At 40.0% G+C, this 21,577-nt stretch overlaps 1 protein-coding gene across 5 annotated transcripts in view; it reads left to right on the top strand.

Moving 5' to 3' along the window:
- The window catches only part of DAAM2 (dishevelled associated activator of morphogenesis 2), a 198,233-nt gene that overhangs the window by 129,999 nt on the left and 46,657 nt on the right, over positions 1 to 21,577 (top strand). For all 5 annotated transcript variants that reach the window (XM_064648455.1, XM_064648458.1, XM_064648453.1 and 2 more), the window contains exons 6-14: positions 3,309 to 3,642; positions 10,960 to 11,070; positions 12,122 to 12,225; positions 13,908 to 13,974; positions 14,844 to 14,961; positions 17,031 to 17,169; positions 18,065 to 18,123; positions 18,539 to 18,723; positions 19,645 to 19,962. In XM_064648455.1, coding sequence (XP_064504525.1) covers positions 3,309 to 3,642; positions 10,960 to 11,070; positions 12,122 to 12,225; positions 13,908 to 13,974; positions 14,844 to 14,961; positions 17,031 to 17,169; positions 18,065 to 18,123; positions 18,539 to 18,723; positions 19,645 to 19,962 — 1,435 coding nt within the window. The remainder of the gene's footprint in view (positions 1 to 3,308; positions 3,643 to 10,959; positions 11,071 to 12,121; positions 12,226 to 13,907; positions 13,975 to 14,843; positions 14,962 to 17,030; positions 17,170 to 18,064; positions 18,124 to 18,538; positions 18,724 to 19,644; positions 19,963 to 21,577) is intronic.

The following is a 21,577-nucleotide window of genomic DNA, read 5'->3' as shown; positions in this document are numbered from 1 at the left end:
CCTCTTTGCAAGGAAGATGATAGAAGCATCCCTGGGGCAGCTAGTTGGCCCCCTTTGAGCAAGCGCATTTTGTTCTTGTATTTAGGAACTGCCCTGAAATAATAAAGCCAGGTTATGTCCTAGCACAGAGGAACAATCCCAGCCTCAGAGAACAAAACCCCCACATCTGCATCTTGTCAAGAAACACATTTTCTGTCAGGTTTGTAAAAGCTTATGACTATAAACAAGTGTGATGACAAACTGTTGGACAGAAGCTGTAAGAGAAGAGCTTTTATTTTAGTGCCCCAAAATGGAGATTCAAAAGTGCAACAGAAGTAAAAACTTAGAGGGGACTGGGAAAAAAATAACTTTTTGGAACCCTAGAAAAATAATTCCTTTCGTCTGAATCATCGCTAATCCCCTTTACTGTCTGCTTTTCTCCTTTTGTTTTATTCAGATTTACCTCCTGCTAATTTTGTTTGATTTAGCAGTGATGCATCCAGGTGCATACTGAAGATGATCATTTATGCATCCAGCAAGCAAAATCCATTATGCTGAGTTTTTCAGCAGTTCAGTAGTTGTCAGGATTATGCGTGCCCCCTGGTTCAAAAACTGATGCTGCAGGGAAGTGTAGCCTTGCCTGTCAACAGGGTGGGAACATCCTGCTCTCTGCACACCCACAGCATATGATTTTTCTGTCCTTCCTGACTTGGATTGAGTCTCACAGGGCGGCTGTACCCCCTACACTTGGAATCCATCAGTGAGTCAGTACCTGTTAGGCCAACTCACCTGTGTTTGGATGAAAGGTTTATTATTAGAGCTAGATAATTCATTCTGATCAGTAGTCTCTAAAACTTGAAAGGCAAAGAGGTGCCCTGCCTTTTAAAGTGTGCTAAACTGGTCAAGTGAGAGTCTGAGGTTTTAATTTGCTTGTTTAGCACCTATTAAAACACTACTTTATTTACACTTGAGTATTTGAATGTGTTAGCCAGAATGCATTGGCAAATATGTTTAACTTTACACCTTCCAGTCTAGAACAAGACCTTACTTTGCAGCATGGAGGCTGAATAAGATGGAAGTGAGTTACACATGTGCATACTGTGAGGAAGTAGGCAATTTACTTGTATAAGTTGAGTTTGTTTTTGCACATACACACACACCAACTCATACACACCCCCACATACCCACCTGCTTAGAGGCTCAAACACCAAACAGTGTGAGGATTATGGCTTTCAGCCTGTCAGATAAACTCGCATTTCTTCTCTCCTCTACAGACATTTATACACACACCTCCCCACACTGAGCAAATCCTCATACTGAGAGTATCTGTTGGCCCAGAAACTGCTTTTGCCATTTCTTTACCTCTCCCAGCATGATTTCTGGTGTTTCCAGAGAATAGGGAACTAAGTGTTTAGAAAAAGGAGGATGAAAATCCTAATTTGATTCCTTCTTCTGATTGCAGCTGAAATGGAAGGGAACTTGGCTTTGCTTGCTATTGAGTAATGCTCACTGTTTGCTCTCTGGGCTAGGAAAAGTATAGGAAAGTCCCAACATTGTTTTAAATTATGTCATTAATCAAGTTTTGTGACACACACCACTTTTCAGCGCATGCCTCCTTTTTGGAATGACCTCATCCTAACAGTCCTAGAAAAATTGCCCTGCCAGTGAATTTAGTGAGAGTTTGTGCTTAATCGGGACAATGTGACTTTTGTGCCTTTACCATTTTTTTTCATGTGGTCATCAGAGCAGGTTTAAATATGTGAAGGTTGTAGTGCCTTGTTTGTCTTCTCATAACACTATGTGTTCTATATAAAAGTACATTTAAGGGATCCCTTGTTCTGCTGTTTCTTCAGAATGTTTCTATCAGTATTGCTCCATATCTTCAGAACTGTATCAACCTTAAGTCTTCCCTCAGCCCTGGAACTGGAAAAACAGGGGAAAAAGAAAGTCTTTTTTTCTCTTCCCCTAAAAGACAGAGGGAATAGCTAAGGTATAGAATAGAACTTTGAAGGTAAGGAGAAGAAGGAGAATTTAGACAATGCCTCTGTAAGTAGAGACAAAGAGCAACTCCACTTTTTAGGCTCAGGGAATTGATCAGAATTCATTGACATCATATTTGGTAACAGGTTGAGTTTATTCTTATTTTGTTTCCAAACACATCCCCAGCAGCAACTCTTTTTGCCATGAATGCTGTAGTTTCAGTCTTTTTTGTCATGGTAGCAGCTAAATGTGTTACAGAAACTGAACTAAGTCTTAATCTTTCTATAATCAGTTTGAATAACAAACTGCTTTGGGTAGCTTACCAAATTCCTGGTGCACAATGTTGATTCTGCTCTCTGGCCCAGAGAAAGAGAAGCTTTTGCTCCTATGATTTGTTAGGGTAGACAAGATGATACATCCAAAGAATGTGCAATCAGACCTGTGTGAAACTTGGCAAATTGTCATAGGAGGGTTCAACTAAACCTTGTTTTCATTTTTGATGTGCATGTGTTCCTGTGGGTGCTTGCCCTCACTCTGATATTCACTTTGAAACCCAATTTTAAACAAAACCCAAACCTCAGACCAAAACTTTGAAAGCACCAGGCTTTTCCATATTTTTGGTCAAATTGCTGGCCCAAATAAGCTGAAAGTTGACAAATCTATCAGCATAGTGAGTGTAACTTTCAGGTAGACCCTGAAAATTCCTGTGTGGCGTGGAGTGTAGCCACCAGAAGATGATACATATGTTAAATCCATATTATCTAGAGAAATATAAGTATGGCTCAGATTTGTCTTGGTGGTACAGACACATGAACAGAGACCAGTGAAATTCAGTCTTTCAGCATGGTGCTTTTATTACTAATGAATTTAGTAGCAGCATCTCACTTATGGACAGAAAAAGAAAGATGGTACATTAGGAAGTATCTAACGATCCCCATTTCTGAGCTTGAGAACTTTAAATGCAAATGGGAAAGAATCCATTCACTGTTGAAAATGCAGCCAATATTGAGGTGAACCACAGCAGTGTTTGGTGGTAACTGCAACAAAGAGCACAGAGACCAAACGGTAGCGTTGTAAGGTGACATAGTATAATTACCCTAAACTATGTAACACATCATCTGTTTTCTCTCTTCCCCCCCCCCCCCCCCCGTTTTTGTTTTGTTTTGTTTTGTTTTGTTTTGATTTTCTTAAATACCTGGGAATTATTCTGTGAATTTTAGGCTAAAAACTAGCCAGCTTTTAAAGATGCAGGGCTGAATAATATGCTATCATTTGAATAAATTGCCTTTGATCTGCTTTCCTTATTTTTTCTACCTTTTTTTTTTTTGGTTGATTTTTTTTCTTTTCAGGTTTGTGACCAGGTTTATTGAGCTGGATGGCCTGAGCTGTTTGCTGAACTTCCTAAAGAGCATGGACTATGAGACCTCAGAGAGCCGTATACACACATCCGTTATAGGGTGTATCAAGGCACTGATGAACAACTCCCAAGGACGGGCTCATGTTCTGGCTCATCCAGAAAGCATCAACATCATCTCCCAGAGCTTACGGACTGAGAACATTAAGACCAAGATTGCTGTGCTGGAGATCCTAGGGGCTGTCTGCTTGGTACCAGATGGTCACAAAAAAGTCTTGCAAGCCATGCTTCACTACCAAGTCTATGCTGCAGAAAGGACAAGATTCCAGGTAAAAGGAGGATACCTTGACATAAATACCCAGTATGATGAATGTCTGCAGGGAGTGATTTTTACAGTGCATATACCGCAAACGTGCTAAGTATTAAAAAGGCAATATTTCTCATTTTATTTTAAGAAGGGAACTTCCTCAAATAGGTTATCAGCATATATATATATATATATTTCAAGACCTGTTGCTTGTCATTAATGCTAACTTAAAATCTCCTATATTTTACTTGAAAATGGAAGTTTGCCATGTTAAGTGAGAGCTGCTAATCTATTCATACTCTAACTTGATGGCATTTCTGGAGTGGTAATGATTTGTTCTGCCCTAGAAACTGAAACCACTAAATTCTAGGAGCCTCTGTCCCTACTTTAAATCCTTAATTTAGTAATAAAAGAGTTATGGATTAAGTAATGGAGACAATGACTTAAATAATATATAGTGGAGGCAGTTCACTTGCCACTTAGCAATCAACTTGTGAATTGTTGCGACTTAGCAATTGTTGGCTCAAATAACTCCCATTCAGATCATAGAAGGGAAACGCCGTCTCAGAGACTTTGAAGTAGGTCAGTACATCATTGACAAGTTTTATTGTGGATACTACTAGCTGCTATTATAATGTCCCTCTTCCTAGTGAACTGATCATCTTTAGAAAAAGATATTACAGAATCTGTTGCTCTGTGTGAAGCTGTGGCTTCTAAACTTTGGGATAATCTCGCCCATTTACTATTCTTTCTTAGGTGAAACGATTAGAGTGATGTTGAGCCAACAGGCCCTGGATCCAGATGCCTGACAGTCATTATCTCCTACCTCCTTCTCAGCTAATGCATCAGTGGATTTTAGGCTACAGTGAGCTTATTGCTGTAAAAGTGAATGGGGAAACAGTCTGTGCTGGTGGATAGTAGCTGCCAATGTTTGTCTTAGAACTAAAGGCACTATGGGATTCACTGGCCGTGACTCAGACCTGAGACAGGGATGCAGGAGATCTTGGTTTGTTGTTAACGTATATTTGGCATTGTCAGGTCCATACCTCTATGGACACTGCCCCATTTGCATTTCTTGCCTATTCAAACTTGATGCATGTCTTCAGTACTCAGGTATGACATGTATGATGTGTGACTCCAGAAGTGGGGGCCTTTTGGTCTCAGTTGAAAGCTCTTGAGGCTATTTCAATGGAGAAAATAGTAATTACAGTAAAACTTGGAAGATTATGAGATTGCAGCTACAGTCATAAGGATATGTCATCATTCTTTAGTAGAGGAGCAGGATGCAGATGCAGAAAAGTAAGCCATGTACATGAGTTATGATGTGCAGTTTATTGTGGACTGCCTGTGGAAGAGAGAAGGAAAAACTTTAAAACCAGCTTGTTCTCTAGAAATTAGCTGAAGTAAAGAATCCTTCCTGAATTAATCTGACATTGTTATATACCTGGGAGACGTGGGGATAACTTTAGATGCTTGCCAAAAAACAGTGGTAACTTAGAGCCCTGACAGCACTTGCAGTCCTGTGTTAACTTGCCCTTACTTGACCAATTGACTCTGCTCTAATAAGCCCATATGGGAGATAGATGCTGAGTTTACTCAGTGTCTCTTATTTGGTTGTTCTCTGTCTCTCTTTTTTTATATTGGTTTAAAAGTCATCAAATTACTGAGATAGAAGTCATTGCTGGGTGAAGTGTGGTAGCACAGGTCTTGTACAGCTGAGTTTTTGAGGAATCTGGTTGACTGATTTGCAGGTGGTTACCAACTCTTACATTCATGAAAAGTACTTTGCATGAAAACTTGCTCTTGTCAAAATACTTTTCCATTGGGGAAAAAAAATGAAAGATAAATGGATATTTGCTCTTTTTTCTTTCTTAAACAAACAAACAAAAGCCCCACACAAACCTCAAAATGATTTAGCAGAAGGGATGTGTTCTTGTTTCCATTTTCTAATACTTGTGTTTAGAGACTGGTGTAGAATAGAGATCATGTATTTAACATGGTAACATAAAACATGGCATGTTTTATTGAATATAAGAAGTTCTTGCTGGTCAGCCTTCTAAGCACAATTAGCCAAAAGTTGTCAGAGGACTCAGCAACGGGTGAATTAGTGGAGAAGGAAAGCTGTGACTTAAGATATGGTTCTTACTAAACTTGCATTGGCTCTCTCCCGCAATAACTCCTATTATTTGAATAAGAAACATACAGTTTTATACTAGTGTAGCTAAAGTCAACATTCAAATTACGGTGAGATCCCTGAGCATTATAAACACTTGCAATCTCAATTTAACCAAATTGCATCAAATTGAATCAAATTGCTTCACCAAGTGAAGACCACTAATCAAACTAAAATATTTTGGAAAGGAGGTCCTTGCTTCTTGATATGTTTGTTTGTTTATTTTTTTTTTTTAGTTGGAGTTAATGGAAAATATAGATAGAACTTCTATGAATATGAAGTAGTCTTTCCTTAACATAATAACCATATTTTGCTCTGAATGGAAACTTTGATGTGAAATATTGATTATTTCTAAATTGCCAGCATTTCATCTACTGACTACAATTATCAGTCCTTAACTTCAGTTAGGGTTCACTTTAAAGCCATGGAGAGATTCTCCAGAACTTACTCTTCTTTGTTGAGACTTCAGTCTTTACTCAAGTGCCTTTTCGTACTGTAACCTCACCCTGTATCTTTGATGTTCAGTGTGTTTATAGGTCTATTAGGATCATCTTTGTCTTGGCACTTGCAACAAGATTCTATACTTCATGTTTGTGTCTCAATTTACATAGTTGCTATTCCTATTGTCTCACATTTGCCACATCTTCTTCCCTGAGCTTATCCCTTTGCTTGCTTTAATTGTTGAGCCTTCTTTTGTAATGTCCTTCTTCCTAGAATAATTCTCCCTTTAATGTCCAACATGCAGCCTGTAGTTCCTCTTAAGATATTCTTTGAAAACTGTCCTCTTCAGAGGAATGTCCTCTTCAGAGTAGCATTCTATCTTTACTCAAATACCACAATGGTATAAAGGCATGCCTTCCTGAAGCAATCTGGAAAAGCTCTGTCTTCATCCAATTGTTTGAAATAGACTTCTTTGCTTAAAAATCCCACTCTGCCTCTTAAAGAAGAGAGATGAAAGAAAACAGACAATAAACCCTCAAAGCAGAAATGTGGAATTAGGAAGATGAGTCCTTGGTGTCCTTGCTGGGATTTTTTTCCATGTAATGTATTGAAAATCAGTGTAATTCTGTCACTGGCTCACTGTGTGACCATGAAAATGTTACTTTTGCTTGAATTTTTAGGTATTTTTCTTGTGAAGATGCAGGTTTATAGAATGCTATGAAAACTGAGAAAGAAGAGTCTCTGATTTCGTAGACTTTCATGTCTCATTATCCTATTTACGACTGGTTTCCCATGTTAAAGGGGCACAGTCTTACTCTTCCCTAAGCCATTGCGTTTCTGATTATTGTTATGCTTGTTGCTTCCCTTCATTTTTCCTGTGGAGTCAATGCTATGTTATGACATTGTAATATGTAATGCTCTTTAACATGCTGTATTTTGAGTCAAACTAACATTGCAAAGTCATAATTCTCTATTGGCCCAGAAAAGTTTATCAGGATGTTCCAGTGCTCTTCCAGCCTAGCCTGCTATTTAAAATATTCATCCAGTTGTGGATCCCTGTGGAGAGAAAGAATTTTCCTTTTAGTCTTGAGAGAACCTAGGTATTAGATACTGTCTGAAAGGAGCTGATTTCACTTTCAGGTGGTAAGTTAACTAGGCTGCTTTGGGCAGAACACTCTTGTTTCCCTCCTTAATGCTGCTAGTAATTTTGAAGCTTGAGGCGAAGGAATAAAGGAAGTTTGATATTGTCAGTTGAAAAGGTGGAGATTAGGAGCATGCCTTCCAGAGCCCCCTTGCCTGGTTTGTGTTAAACACTGTCAGTACAGACCATAATTTGTAGGGAGAAATCTGATCAATTTGGAATTATAGTAGAGGAGCTAAAAAGGAACAAATTAAAATCCAGTATTCCCTCTTGATTTGCTTCTTCCCTTTAGGGCTCAACCAAAGCCTTTTGAGGTTTCCGGCAGACTGAATGAAACCCTACTGTATGTCAGTGATGAGGAATAATGGGATTAAGTGAGGAAAGTTTTGCTAAAATAGTAGGAAAAACCTTTATAACCATAAGATCAATTGGGCCACAGAACTGTCTGCCAAGAGGTGTGGTGAAATCTTTTTTACAGGAAATTTTCAAGTGAAGACTTGAACCCCAGCCATTTGCAAAGGATTGGAGATATTGGAGTTTGGCCATGGTATGCGGGTGTAGAGTCTGATGTTTAGGAATCGAGTGAACTTACAGTGTTTCCTTCTCAAGCTGAACAATTGCATGAAGATGTGCTACTTTTCAGTTAGCTTCGTGCAACACAGAGTTTTGTTTGCTCTTGCCCTGAATTTGGCTTGGCCCTCACTGCATTCTGCTCCTAGTTCAGCATTCTAAAATGCTGGGTAGAAAACTTTTGTTGACATCCTTCAACCTGTCTGGATGCAGTATCTGATATGCTATTGCATATATTCTAGCATGTTCCTAGAAGTCTATGAGAAAATATGGTAGGAATGAAGGCTCTGAAGAAAACCAGCAAAACCATTCCTGGTTTTGATGCTTCTGTAGTGATGGCTGCTTAAATTATTCCAAGAAGACACATGTACATTGGATTTCAGTGTCAAATCTGACAGTAACAGAACTAAATTATCTCATTTATTTCACTTCTGCTTATTTATCAAGTTGGATAGTTGGTTTTGTTGGTGAATTTAAAGACTTTTTAAATAGTCTCCTATTGTCACTGTTAGAGATAGGGTGCTGGATTGAACTGACTGCCAGTCTGCCTCAGTAGGGCATTTCATATATTTTTATGTAAGACTCATTCCCATTTCTAACAAAATATTATTTGGTCATAACACAACTGTTGGGAAGTTGGATGTGACCAAAGTTCAAATGCCAGGACTAGGGATATTTGCAAATTCCATCTGGGAAATTAAGAAGTAGCAAGAAAAAGGAGTTTATGAAATCAAGCTTGTTTGATAGTGAACATACTATACTCAGATGTAAAAACAGCTTTCAGTAGCAGTGTATGATAGGTCAAAATATTTTTACACAAAACCAAGCATGAAGCCAGGTTATTCTTTCCCCCAAAGAGTGCATAGGAGGATATTCCTCTTGTTTCTTGAGATATATCTCCATGGATTTCTACAGGAAACAAGATAGACCTATGAAACTGATGACTACCAGAAAAAAGATTTTGCTATGAATTAACACTTTCAGTAGCCACGGACAAAAGACTGACTAAAAGAAAATGGACTTCCTTACTCAGCATCATAGCTTAAAAATGTTATTTAGATAGTCTGCTGAGCTGAACACTAAAAAGCTATTTTTGTCTTCATTATCCCTTTATGGTCAAAACTTCTTGGGAAGAGTAAAAGAATTCTCTCTTTTTTAGTGCAACAGCAAAACAAATATATGAGTGTGTGGCATTTATTATTAATGCTGGAGTGAGTCTTATACAGTTGAACTGCCAGATCTCAAGCGGAATTTGTTACTCTTCCAGTAAGGAAAATCATCCTTGGAATTATGAACTGATCAAAGAAGATCCTGGAGAGAAGATTAATGGTGATCAGCAGAAAGCTAAAAGTAGAGTTGCTTTCATGGCTAATCAGTTTCTGCATATAACCTCTTTGGTAAATATTCAAGTGGAATTAATCCTAAATAAGACAAAGGCTACTAATGCTATTTGTCTAGTCCTTTTCTCTTCTGCCTCCTGATGTTCACAAGATTGTAGTGAAATATCTATATGTATGTAGAAATTAGACCAAAAGCATTCCTGTGCTACATACCCCCTGAATGCTAAATACCCACCCTATTTGGTTAGTAGGAGAACATACAACCTCTGGGGAGAACTTACAGCAGCCTTGCAATATATAAAGGGAGCTTATAAGAAAGACAGAGAAAGACTTTTTACCAGGACCTGTAGTGACAAGACAGGGGCTAATGGGTTTAAAGTATAAGAGACTACATTTAGATTTGATAAAAGGAAGAGGGTTTTTTATGTTGAGGGTGGTGAAACACTGGAACATGTTGCCCAGAGAAGCTGTAGATGCCTCATCCCTGGAATAATTCAAGGCCAGGCTGAATGAGCAACCTGGTCTAGTGGAAAGATGTCCCTGCCCATGGCAAGAGAGTTGGACTACATGAACTTTAAAGGTCATTTTCAACCAAAACCATTCTGTAAGTCTGTAACAAGGAAACTGGAGCTTAACTGCGTTTCCGATGAGGATGTGTAACTCACCTTTGAGCTTTGGAGCTGTATGAACGGGGGTATTCCTGTTATTAGCAAATCCCCAAAAGGAGCTTACCAAGAGGTAATAATTGTCTGTTTCATGCTAAATGGTTGTAAGTGAAAAACAAGGAGAAATCTTTCACGGTTTGGGTATAGGCTTTATTTCTCAAAAGACAGCTTCTTTTTAAAATTATCTTCCCCTGAATACATAAGTACAATCTATCCTGCTGAGATCCAAGAAAATAATGAAAATTACTTGAGTGATGTGAGTAGAAACGATGTATGGATCCGATACTGTTTTTCTGTGTGTATAAACTCCCTGTCATATAGTGGCCTTCCAGTACCTGAAGGGAGCCTACAAGGAAGATGGAGAGGGAGTCTTTACAAGATCATGTAGTGACATGACAAGGAAGAATGGCTTTAAACTGAAAGAGAAAAGATTTAGATTACATATTAGGAAAAAATTCTGCACTGAGAGAATGGTAAGGCAGTGGAACAGGTTGCTCAGAGAAGTTTTGGGTGCCCCATTCCTGGAAGTGTATAAAGGCAAGTTGAATGGGGCTCTGAGCAACCTGGTCTAGTTGAAGGTTCCCTGCTTGTGGCAGGGGAGTTGGAACTAGATGATCTTTAAGGTCCCTTCCAACCTAAAACGTTCTATGATTCTATGAATCTGTGATATTCACCATACAGAGTGAAGGAAGGTCATCATTCTGCTGCTTTCTTAGATCATGTTGGCAAGTACTGTAAAGAGCATCTGCTTTTTCTCAGATAATAGGTTGATTAAAAAAAACAAAACTTTTATTAGGATCAGGTGGGCATTTTATTCCAATTACTATTCTTCATTTGTTTATTGTGAATGTCCAAAATTTCTAACAACATTGTCTGAAAAAATAAATATTTCTTTAAGCAGATATATAGCAAATTGAAAGAAGACTAAGTGCATATCCTTTCAACAGTATGCACAGTGGTGCAAGAAATTAGATTATGTCCTCTAACTCAGCTTGCTTTTCTGTTTCAGTCATTGTTAAATGAGCTAGACCGAAGCATGGGGCGATACAGAGATGAAGTAAACCTCAAAACAGCCATCATGTCCTTTATCAATGCTGTTCTGAATGCAGGTGCTGGTGAGGTGAGTCACTGTCCTGGAAATTCCTTCTAAAATGTTATGCTTGAATTAATTAACCTTGGAAATGGTTAGTAGATTAAGTCACAAATCTTGTCATACTGAGTGGATATAGTTTGTGGGAAATAACGCTTAACTGTTAAGATCAGTCTTACAATGTCTTCCATATTATTTCATTCCCAGCTTCTTCAATATAACATAGACTATTTACACTCAAGTGATTACTTTGGGTTGTTTCTTTTTTAGTTAGTTTGTTTGGGGTTTGGTTTGGTTTTGGGTTTTTTTTTAAGAAGTGCAAAGCATTTACCTCCTTATTTCAGCCTTTTAGAAAACGTTTTGGTTTACCTTCATAAATGTTTTGAAATGTTAAGTTGTTTTGACTCAAAGCCAAACTCAAAGCATTTTAATTTAAAAATATCAAATGGAGACATTTCAGAAAAAAACCCCAGATGTTTTTCTTTTATTAACAAGACTTCCTTTTGAGTCTGGAAGATAGTTAAAACTGATTTATTTCATTAAAAGTGTTACTTTTGTTACATTGAGTTTTGTTCTGTGGGGTTTTTTTATTAAACCACAACAGACAACAAGCTCATGAGAGCTGTCTGACAATATATTTGTCTTTATCTCTGGCATTCCTGTAACATCCCACTGAATAGATGTCAGAAAATTTGTCAAGAGCATATAGTGGTTATATGATAAGTAAATGTAAAAACTAGGAGGAAGACTGCAGTTAATGGTCATCTGTAAGAAGGAGATGAACCTGTAATGGACTAGCAGGAATAACTTCTGTTCTTTACGGAACAACATGGAGTGTGCTGTCTTTATGACTGCATATACAGAACTCATAGTAGGTAAGCAAGGGCTGTAGTTTAAGTGAAAGAGAGACAAAAGCATTAATTTCTCTTTTACTTACTTTACTGGAATTAATCATCCTGTGAATTTGGTGTCAGGATAGAGGATATTAAAAAGGGAACAACTGAGGTTTTAAGTAAATTTTTTAAAAATGTGAATGACAGCTTTTGAAACCAAATAACTTGGTTTTCCCCCACTTTTTAAGGACAATTTGGAGTTCCGACTACACCTACGATATGAGTTTCTAATGCTGGGAATTCAACCTGTCATTGACAAGCTAAGAGGACACGAGAATGCCACACTGGACAGGTAAAATATATTTTCTGAGAACAGCTACTGATGAACAGAAAGAGTTCTTAGAAACTCTACTCTGAGACAGCTGTCTCTGTGTCTTCCTGAAACTGCCACCCTTTAAAAAAAATAATTTAGATTTATCCTTAAAATTAACATCAGTAGATGAAGTTGGAAACATACATACAAAGTTAGCAGAGGCTGTGGCAAGGAGTTCCTCAACTGCTTTTCTTCTGGGGATGTCAATCAAAATGAAAAATATAAAAAATGATCTAATTCTTTTCTCTGATATCTGGGATTTCCTAAATAGAAGTGTCAAGTCTGTCAAAGCACATGGTGAAAAACCTGTGGATCAGGCCTATGCCTGCAGCTTTCAAGGCACCATTTTCTCAGACTTCCAATCAGAACTGCTGTGGGGTGATAGAACTATCCCTGGGGGCATATGTTATGTGCCTGAGACTCTGCATAAACACCAGTTAGCACCAGCTGCTGTCATACACACTGGCCTCACACCTTTGAGCAGGTGGAGGCATATACATGGGTATTCATGTCACAGGGAAAGAGTGCATACAGTCATATGTCTGTGCTTTGCTGCAGAGCTGGGAGCAGGAATGTTACTTTTGATCTAAAACTTTATAAGCAAGAAGAGAATCTGTCCTACAGGTAATCTGTGTTCCTTTGGACAGTTAACCAGGAGTGTTTAGGAGGGGCTTAGGGGCACTTTTAGATTTACAGGTTGGCCATGAGAATGATAACAAAAGTTTGGGAAGATCTCAGATGCCTGGATTACATAGACCATATAATAGATCTGTACAGGGGAATGTGCCACAGCCTTTTTCCACATCATCTAGGACATTTAGGACATCATTTAGAACAAGAGGGCATGGTCTTATGCTGTGCCACGGGAGGTTTAGGTTGGATATTAGGAAGAAATTTTTTACAGAGAGAGTAATCAGACACTGAAATGGGCTGCCCAGGGTGGATTCACCTTGGAGAATCTCCCTGGAGATTTTTAAGATGAGACTGGATGTGGCACTTAGTGCCATGGTCTGGTAACCACAGCAGTGTTGGATCAAGGGTCAGACTTGATGGTCTCAGAAGTCTTTTCCAACCCAGTTGATTCTATGATTCTATGATGTACTGTGCTCTGGTCTCTGTGTGAGAGAAGTCCAGATGGTCAAATGTATCACTCACCAGGCCACCAGATCCAAACATAGGCATGCTGCTGTGCTTATCAATAGGCATATATAGAGATAGTTATGAGCTCTGCTGTTTAACTGATCCACTGAATGCGTCTCTGCTTCACTGTTTGAAGGAAACAACTTGTTAATAGTCTATCATCTGGTTAACAAGTGTGGTGTGGACTTCTTAGGAATGTATTATCACTGCAGGCATTGCATTCATCACAAATAGAATATCTCTTTTCTATCTTATGTTTATTTTTAGCACCTTACCTCAATACAGTGACTTAGCATAGGAGTTACACAGCACGTGTACCTGTGCCAGCCATTTCTTTTGGCCTGTCTCTGACCCCCTTGCCTTGCATGCCTATGCAAGCACTTCATATATGAAAGGCTTGCCAATGTCCAAGTGTTCCAGCTGAAAATGAGGTCTTGCTGCTTCTGTAGTGACACACTTAGTTTAAGTCTGAATTATGCAATGAACATTGGCAAATTTTTTGTTGTTCTGTTTTCTCCTAGACATTTAGATTTCTTTGAGATGGTCAGAAATGAAGATGACCTGGAACTTGCCAAGCGGTTTGACCTGGTAAGTTTTTCTTTGGAGTACCTGAAATCAACAAAGCTGAATTTACATCCAATTTGGATGTTTGGTGCAACTTCCCTTTGTGCTCTCTGAAAATAATGTTTTACTTGTTGCTGAGACTGGCTGATGCTCTTGTTTTCACTCTTTCTCAGTTAGCAGGGAGGAGGTTTGTGATGTGTGAACAATGAAAACAGTGATCACACACAGGACTTCTGCCAAGTAGCTTTGATAAAAACTTCTTTCTTCTGTTTGGCTGAAAGTTCAGGAGTGAAGGAGGTTCTCAAGCCTGCACTCAGGTTCTCAGTCCTGATGATCCAGCTGCATTCTAGTCTCAGATATCCCCTTTACGGGGGTATGGGTGAGAGTTGGGCTGTTTTCCCAAGATTGCAGGAAACTAAGGGCCTGTGGAGAGGAATGTTATTTTATAATGGGCAGATTTTAAAGATGAGTGTAAAACAAGGACAGTTTCCACAACCTTTAGCATCAGTAAGAAGCTGTAGGGTCCAGAATAGTTATAGTCTCCTCTTTCTTCATGAACAGCTCTTGCTGCATACTGATACAGAACAACTATCCCTTTCTTGATTAGCTTATACTGTTTGTGCCAGCACTTTCTAGGACCCAAATGTTTTGCTTGCTCCAGAGCAGCTCTTGGTGGCTTTGCATGCCTCCTACCTTTGTAGCCCTTTACTTCGGGGACTTTCTCCATATTGGAGTAGGGACGACAATGGTGGTCTCCAAGATCCATGTATATGCTCCTCACTGGAACCTGCAGCTGGACATGGCAGGAGACTTTGCATGTCTTTGTGTTGTTTGGATCTTTCACAGTTAATCAGACTTTCACTGTGGAAGGTTTTTCTCTCCTCTCACTTCAGATCCACATTGATACAAAAAGTGCCTCTCAGATGTTTGAGTTGATCAAGAAGAGATTGAAGCACACAGATGCCTATCCCTATTTGTTATCCATCCTCCAGCACTGTTTGCAGATGCCATGTGAGTACCTTTATAAATTTCCAGAGGCGGGGGTATTGGAGAACTAGGTGAAGCTTTGGGGTAGGTACCAGCTCACAGATAGCAGGGCACACACTGCCCTTGTCTTCTATTCAGAACTTCGCTGTGGCTAATGAACTTGGTATCTTACACTGACTGCATCCAGCAGATTTTTGTCGCAATATTTAAGGCTGCAGCTTGACCCCTCGGTACTTGCAAATAAAATTAAGTAGCTGAGACATTCCAGTTAGTCACTGACAGAGCTTTCAATGATTTTAAATTAGAAGTTTTAAAAAAGAGTCCTTGTGCTCTAGATGGGGAAATTCCCAGAAATAGATAGCATTTTGAATACTAAAAAAATGCACTGAGGAATTTTTCTGATGAACAATACGGTACTGAAAGCTGTTCTGTAACTAGGAAATTCCACAGTAAGTCTTCAGGCTGCTATCTCATGGCAATGCATCAGTGGAGAGCTCCTGAACTCAAAGTGAAAAATAATATTGGCACTTTTTTCCAAAAGAAGTGATAGGAATCTTCTTGTTAACTGTAATAAAAAAATTCAGTTATGCTTCCAGAGTGTAGCAGAGTGAGCAAATGCATCGTCATCATGGCTAGGCTTTGCGAATGAAGATTTGAGAAGGATTCTATCCATGCTTGCTACAAGCACACTGGTGGCTAAAAAGGCCAATGCGAGATAGACAAGTCCGATTGCATAAGGCACAGTGGAATGTCTCCTTAGGCAGTATTGGCAAGACACAGTTCTTTCTGTGTTGTCTTTTCTCCTCAAGAGTGATCCTGCGTGCGTTCTCAAAAGAAGCAGCAGCGTTATAGATGGTGTGTCTCCATGTTTCCCGATTGGAGGCCAGAGTAGACCAATGATGATGATCAATATGGCCAAAGCTGAGATATTGTTTCAAGAGTCCTTGTATCTCCTCTTTGGGGCTCCTCTCTTGCAGCAGCCAGTGGCAAGTTCTCCATAGAGCACAATCTTAGGGAGGCGGTGGTCCTTCATCCTTGAGACGTGTCCTGCCCAGCGCAGCTGTGTTCTCAGCAACATGGCCTCAATACTCGTAACTGCTGCCTGTTCAAGAACAGATGCATTAGTCATGTAATCAGTCCAGTGGATGTTTAGGATTGTACGGAGCAAATGCATAGCAATATCACTAAAGAACTGCCTGCCTTGATCCTGTGCTGGTCTTCCACTACTTTTCTCCATATTTGAGCAGTCAAACTGAGAAGGGAACATAAGGGAGATGTACTGTTGTGTGCTTTTAAGAAAGTAAAGTGGTATGTTCTCAGGCTCTCATTAGATTCAGGTACTGCCATGCACAAATTCAAGCAGTTCTTTGTCTCAGTAGTCTCTTTGATAATTACTCCTTAAGACAGCACTTGAGCTTTACATGTTGATGGGATTTTTTGGTGGCAGAAGGGCTAAATCCTGCTAGGCCAGGCTGGTGCAGTTTTAAAGAATCTAAATATCTAGGTTATGTAACTTAGCAAGCTGAGGTAAACTCTATGTTGCTCTGGCTCTGCTGTTTTGATATTCATGGGATCAGTCCCTTGAGTTCAATTTCTGTTCTTTATCTCCACACTGTTTGGTCATGTTTGTATGAATTTTTTATGCTATTTGAGTTTTGCTGACCTGTAGATAACCAAGCATGCAGATAGAACATCTGATTGTTTTTTACAGTGCCTGATCATGATGTTACCTAGTTACCAGAGAAAAAAAATAGCATCAAGCCCCAGAAAATACCGAGTAATGGCTATCACAAAAAAATCACTTTCCTAGAGGTTTAAAGTGCAAGTTAGAGCTAATCTGTCAAAAGGGTTGCACAGCCTGAATGTGCAAATCAGGCACCGAGTCGCCCATGCCCGTTACGTGCTGTTACAATATGCCAGGTGTTTGTAAATAATCTGCTAGCGACAGTTCAGAGTTAGGCTTTGTGTTCTGTTATTTATTACATACAGGATTGAGATGGAAGGTGGAAAGGAAAGAATGCCAGTTTCTTGGCAGGTCTGTGCACTTTGGCATGGAATTGGAAGTTCTCATGGGTTGGTCTATTTCCATACAGATAAGAGGAATGGAGGAAACTTCCAGCAGTGGCAGCTGTTGGACAGAATACTCCAACAAATTGTTCTTCAGGATGAACGAGGCGATGATCCAGACATAGCTCCATTGGAAAACTTCAATGTCAAAAATATCATTAAAATGTAAGCTGCATTATTGTTTATTTCTGTTATGCAGGTATAAGTATATGATAAGTATGCAGATTCTTAATAATTAGAATATCATACGTGGGGAGCTTTTTATTTTAACTTACAGCTTCTCATTGTCTCATTAGCCTTCTAGATAATTTCCTTCTAATGACATCTTAACTTGGCAGTATTTTCTAGCAAAGTCCTTACCTTTGACTTCTAATTTCTATTAAATATTAAGCTGGTTAGAAGAGCAATAAAAAATACAATTTCATAACAAGGCTTCCTCATGTGCCTTTTTTTCATTCCAAATGTTCTCATGCCCGATCTTCCCATTCTACTTTCATAGCTACTCCTCATTCTGCATATCTAATCAATCCCCAGCATGCCCTGCATATTTTCTGTCAGTAATAGGAAATAGTTGTGCCAGTATGAGATATGAGAATTGCCTTGTTACTGATATATTACCCAATAGATAAGCATCCTCCCTCCTTGGAAGAAAGAAAAAAATAGAACCAGAGAAAGTAGAAAAAACAATGGCAATGTGGTCTCATATTAAGGTTGTGGTAATTTGTGACCCATAGCAGCTGTGATTATTTTAGATGACTTCTCTCTTTAAAAATAAGTAGACTTGGCACTTTGAAGGTATTACCTGAAGACAGGAATGTATTGGGATTTTTCCCCAGGCATTCTTTTATCCCTTTTAATGACTTGGAGTAACAAGCCATCACATTTATATTAGCTGTTGGCTAAGGATCAAAATCTGAATCCAGGCTGACCACTGGCATGATCCTGCCTAAACATGTACATTCGCCAGGTTGCTTTTTGCTGATCACTACACATAATGGCCACTTGCCTTTCGTCTTAGGTAGCTCAGAACAAGTTTAAATTATCTGATTTCATCTTTCAGGCTGGTGAACGAAAATGAAGTCAAGCAGTGGAGGGATCAGGCAGAGAAGTTCCGGAAAGGTGAGTGCATCCTCTGTGCTTGGGTAGGAAAAAAAGGAGGCAAGACTGATCCCAATCCATATGCAGAACAGCAAGCAGCAGAGCTGGGCACATCTTTTCCTTTTGCAGACAAACCCTGCTTTGTTCCTTCGTGTACATTTTTTCTTATGGTGATCAGTTTGTGTGTTTCATAGGATGGGAGTTCCCCTAGTCCTCACGTGTATTGGTTTTACAGTCTAACTGAAACTTGAACATTGCTGTCTTGATCACTGAAGGTCATTGTCAAGGCAATCAAATTCTATTTTCTTTTTCCTGCTTTCATTATACATCCCAGTTGAACTGACAGATTTGTCAGCTTTATTTCATCATAACCAGCACATCTTCAGGGGCTGTTCATGAGCTTATTTCATCAGTCCCACTTGTGTGTTCCCCCTAGACCATGCTGAGCTGATGAGCAGGCTAGAGAAGAAGGAGCGGGAATGTGAAACAAAGACCCAGGAGAAAGATGAAATGATGAAGACACTGAACAAAATGAAGGACAAGCTGCAGAAGGAATCCTTGGAGCTGCGCCAGACCCGAGACCAGATGAATGACCTGGTGGCTCAGCTTAATGAGTTCTCGGTATGATACTGGGAGTCTTCCCCACCCTTGTTTAAAGCCTGCTAACTAGTGAATGATGAACAAAAGCATATTGTGGCTGAGACACTTCCATGGTCACTGTAGAGAATACTTAGAAGCTGCTCAGCTTTTAGCTAAGACCAGTATCCCTGAGCTGGTGGTATAGAATGGTTAATGCATGGGCTGCTCCACTCCTCCTCAGCCACCTTCCTTGTAGGAGCTTCTGAGGCACACGTGTCCTCCTCCAGCCATAATTTTTACTGTTGAGTGGGGTGGCCCTGGCTTTGTTTCAGTAGAATAGAGAGAAACCTCCCAGATATGAAAGTATATTTAGTGAAGAAACAGGACTCATCATGGTACAAGAGCCATCTGTACTGCCCTGAAGCTCTGTGAAAGTGACATTTGCAATTGTTCCCTCCTGCTTGCTGCTCCTTCTATCCCAGCAGTGTGCCTGAGCCACAACTTACCAGAACACAGCCCTGAGAAGTTAGACACTGCAGAAAGCAGATTCATTCCCTCTTCCCCTCTCCCACTTTCCATTAGTGGGGCCTAATGACAGGTATTCAGTATTTCAAACCCTTAGCTTTTAAACCCAGGAGTTCATAAGTTCATAAGATTGAACTTTTCTCTTTTTCATACACAAGGAGAAAATAATACATTTTGGCTTCTTTTTCTAGCTTTCTGTTTTTCTGAGCCATTTATGGTTCCTTTTTTCAAGCTCTTCTCCACAACTTCAAGGGCTTGAAACTTTCTCTTAAATGAAAGCTGAGATTCTTCCCTTTATTGCATGGCTTTGAGTGCAGGAGGCTTTAAAGAAAACATCAAATATTTTGAGACTCGTAATAAAATCACATCAGCTGGCAACATGGAGTTATTGTGCCTTTTAAACTGCTTTCTTTTTCTCTGTTTTTTTTTATTTTCCAGCAAGGGGGCAGCATTTCCTTCCCACCCCCACCACCCCCTCCTCCAGGCGGCCCATTAGCTTTGTCCTCTTCTCACATGTCTGAGAATTTGCCACCACTGCCACCTCCTTTGCCTTTCTCCAGCTGTCCGCCTCCTCCTGCTCCACCACCTCCTCCAGGAGGACCTCCTCCTCCACCAGGAGCACCACCTTTCTTCAGCATGGGAGTGCCACCCCCTTCAACAACCACTTTCAGCACCAGTGGCATCAGTCTGAAGAAGAAATCTATCCCACAGCCTTCACACCCACTGAAATCCTTCAACTGGGCTAAGCTGAGTGAGGTAAGAAACTGCAGTACTCTCGGCAATTAACTGACTTTCTAATTAAACCTCATTGTTGATTAATGCCATGAATGCAAGTCATAGAACCAAGTTATGTTGTGGCTTTCTGTGGGCTGAGGTCAGTAGGTGTCATTAATTGTCTTGAGGAAGTCTGCCCAGTTCTCCAGCAGTGCATTGTATCTCCTGTGGTGACCAAGGTGCTGGTTAGATTGAGCTGCAGTGGATCTGGCCATGCTATTGGTTAAGCAAAGCTGGAGTGGGGCTGAATACATAAGCTAGAGCTGGACATCTCCAGGACTGTTGTGCCAGAGCTGCCCTCACTTGTGCACCAGGGAAGAGGACGACCAGAGCCAATGTGGGCAAAACATGGTGAGAACCAGCTGCAAAACCAACTGCCTCTACTCTGGCAGAAGCCATCACCAAGGAGAGAAAGGCGACCTGATTCACTTCACCATCTGTTCATGCCCATGAGGGAAGCTGCCTTTCTCCTTGCATGGATAGAACTCTGTCTCTTGGGGATAAAACTCTGAATTGACAAAAACCAAACAGAGGACTTTGATTCTTTCTGTTGCACTCATTTTCTTCTACCTTGGTTGTGTCTCCTTCCCCTTCACTTCTCTCTCTTCTTTCTCTCTCTCTCAGTCTCCTTTTTTTTTTCCCTTCCCCTTCTCTTTAGGTCTTAATTTTTTTAACTGATTTAGAAAGAAAAAAAGTGTCTGTGTTGAGTTTGGATAGCTGCCTAGAAACCCAGGTTCTCTTTTAGACTGAAACTCACCCAGGGCCCAACTCTGGCATTTGGAATGAGTGTCCAGGGACTTCTGGAATGCCACAAGTATTCTCTCTCCCCCTCTCTCCTTTTCTTTAAAATAAAGTGAAGTGAAATATTTGCTGCACCGTCTGTGCTTGTCTATCAAGGCCACGTGGGGGGTGTGGGAGAGAATGTAAGGACAAGGATTTATTTTCCTTTGCAGAACATGGGACTTAGTGCTCTGAAGAAAAGAAATAATAACTAATATATGTATATGAATGTGTATGAAAAAGAGAGAGTCACAGGTGTTTCTGTTTAGTGTACAGTAACTGTAGGCTTATCCTGCCCTCTGGATAAGAGTGAAGGCAGCTGTGCTAATAAAATTGAAGACCTGCGTGGTGAGTGGCTAAAAGACGCTATTTTGAGGAAGGCAAAATAGTTGGAAAATGGGGCATAAGAGGGTGGGGCCTTAGTTTTGGGGTGTCTACCGGTGTTATGTTTTGACCTAGTAAGGTTTCTGCAAACAGCAGAGGCTATGGTGCCAACACAGGTGGCTCACCTTGTTACTTGGGTTACACATTGTTGTGGGATCATTTAATCTGACTGACTGCTGCAGGAGCACATACATTTTGGTCATCTTCATCAGTTATCCTAGATTTCCTACTTCCCTATCAGGCACTTACTTTCCGTTCACAGGGATATGAATCCTCTGAACCATGTCCATGGGTAGGTTGGATGCCCTCATCATGCCTTTTTTTACCTTTGCAGCCCTTTTGTGGTGCTCTCCTGAACTGTCAGAGTAGCCAGACTTTAAAGAATGGATACATTAACACTATGTTTACATTTCTGTATTTTAAAAGACCCCTC

The sequence above is a fragment of the Pseudopipra pipra genome, chromosome 3 (genome assembly GCF_036250125.1).
Source record: "Pseudopipra pipra isolate bDixPip1 chromosome 3, bDixPip1.hap1, whole genome shotgun sequence".
NCBI lineage: Eukaryota > Metazoa > Chordata > Aves > Passeriformes > Pipridae > Pseudopipra > Pseudopipra pipra.
Note: the sequence above shows the minus strand (reverse complement) of the source record. Positions and strands in the feature narration are given on the sequence as shown.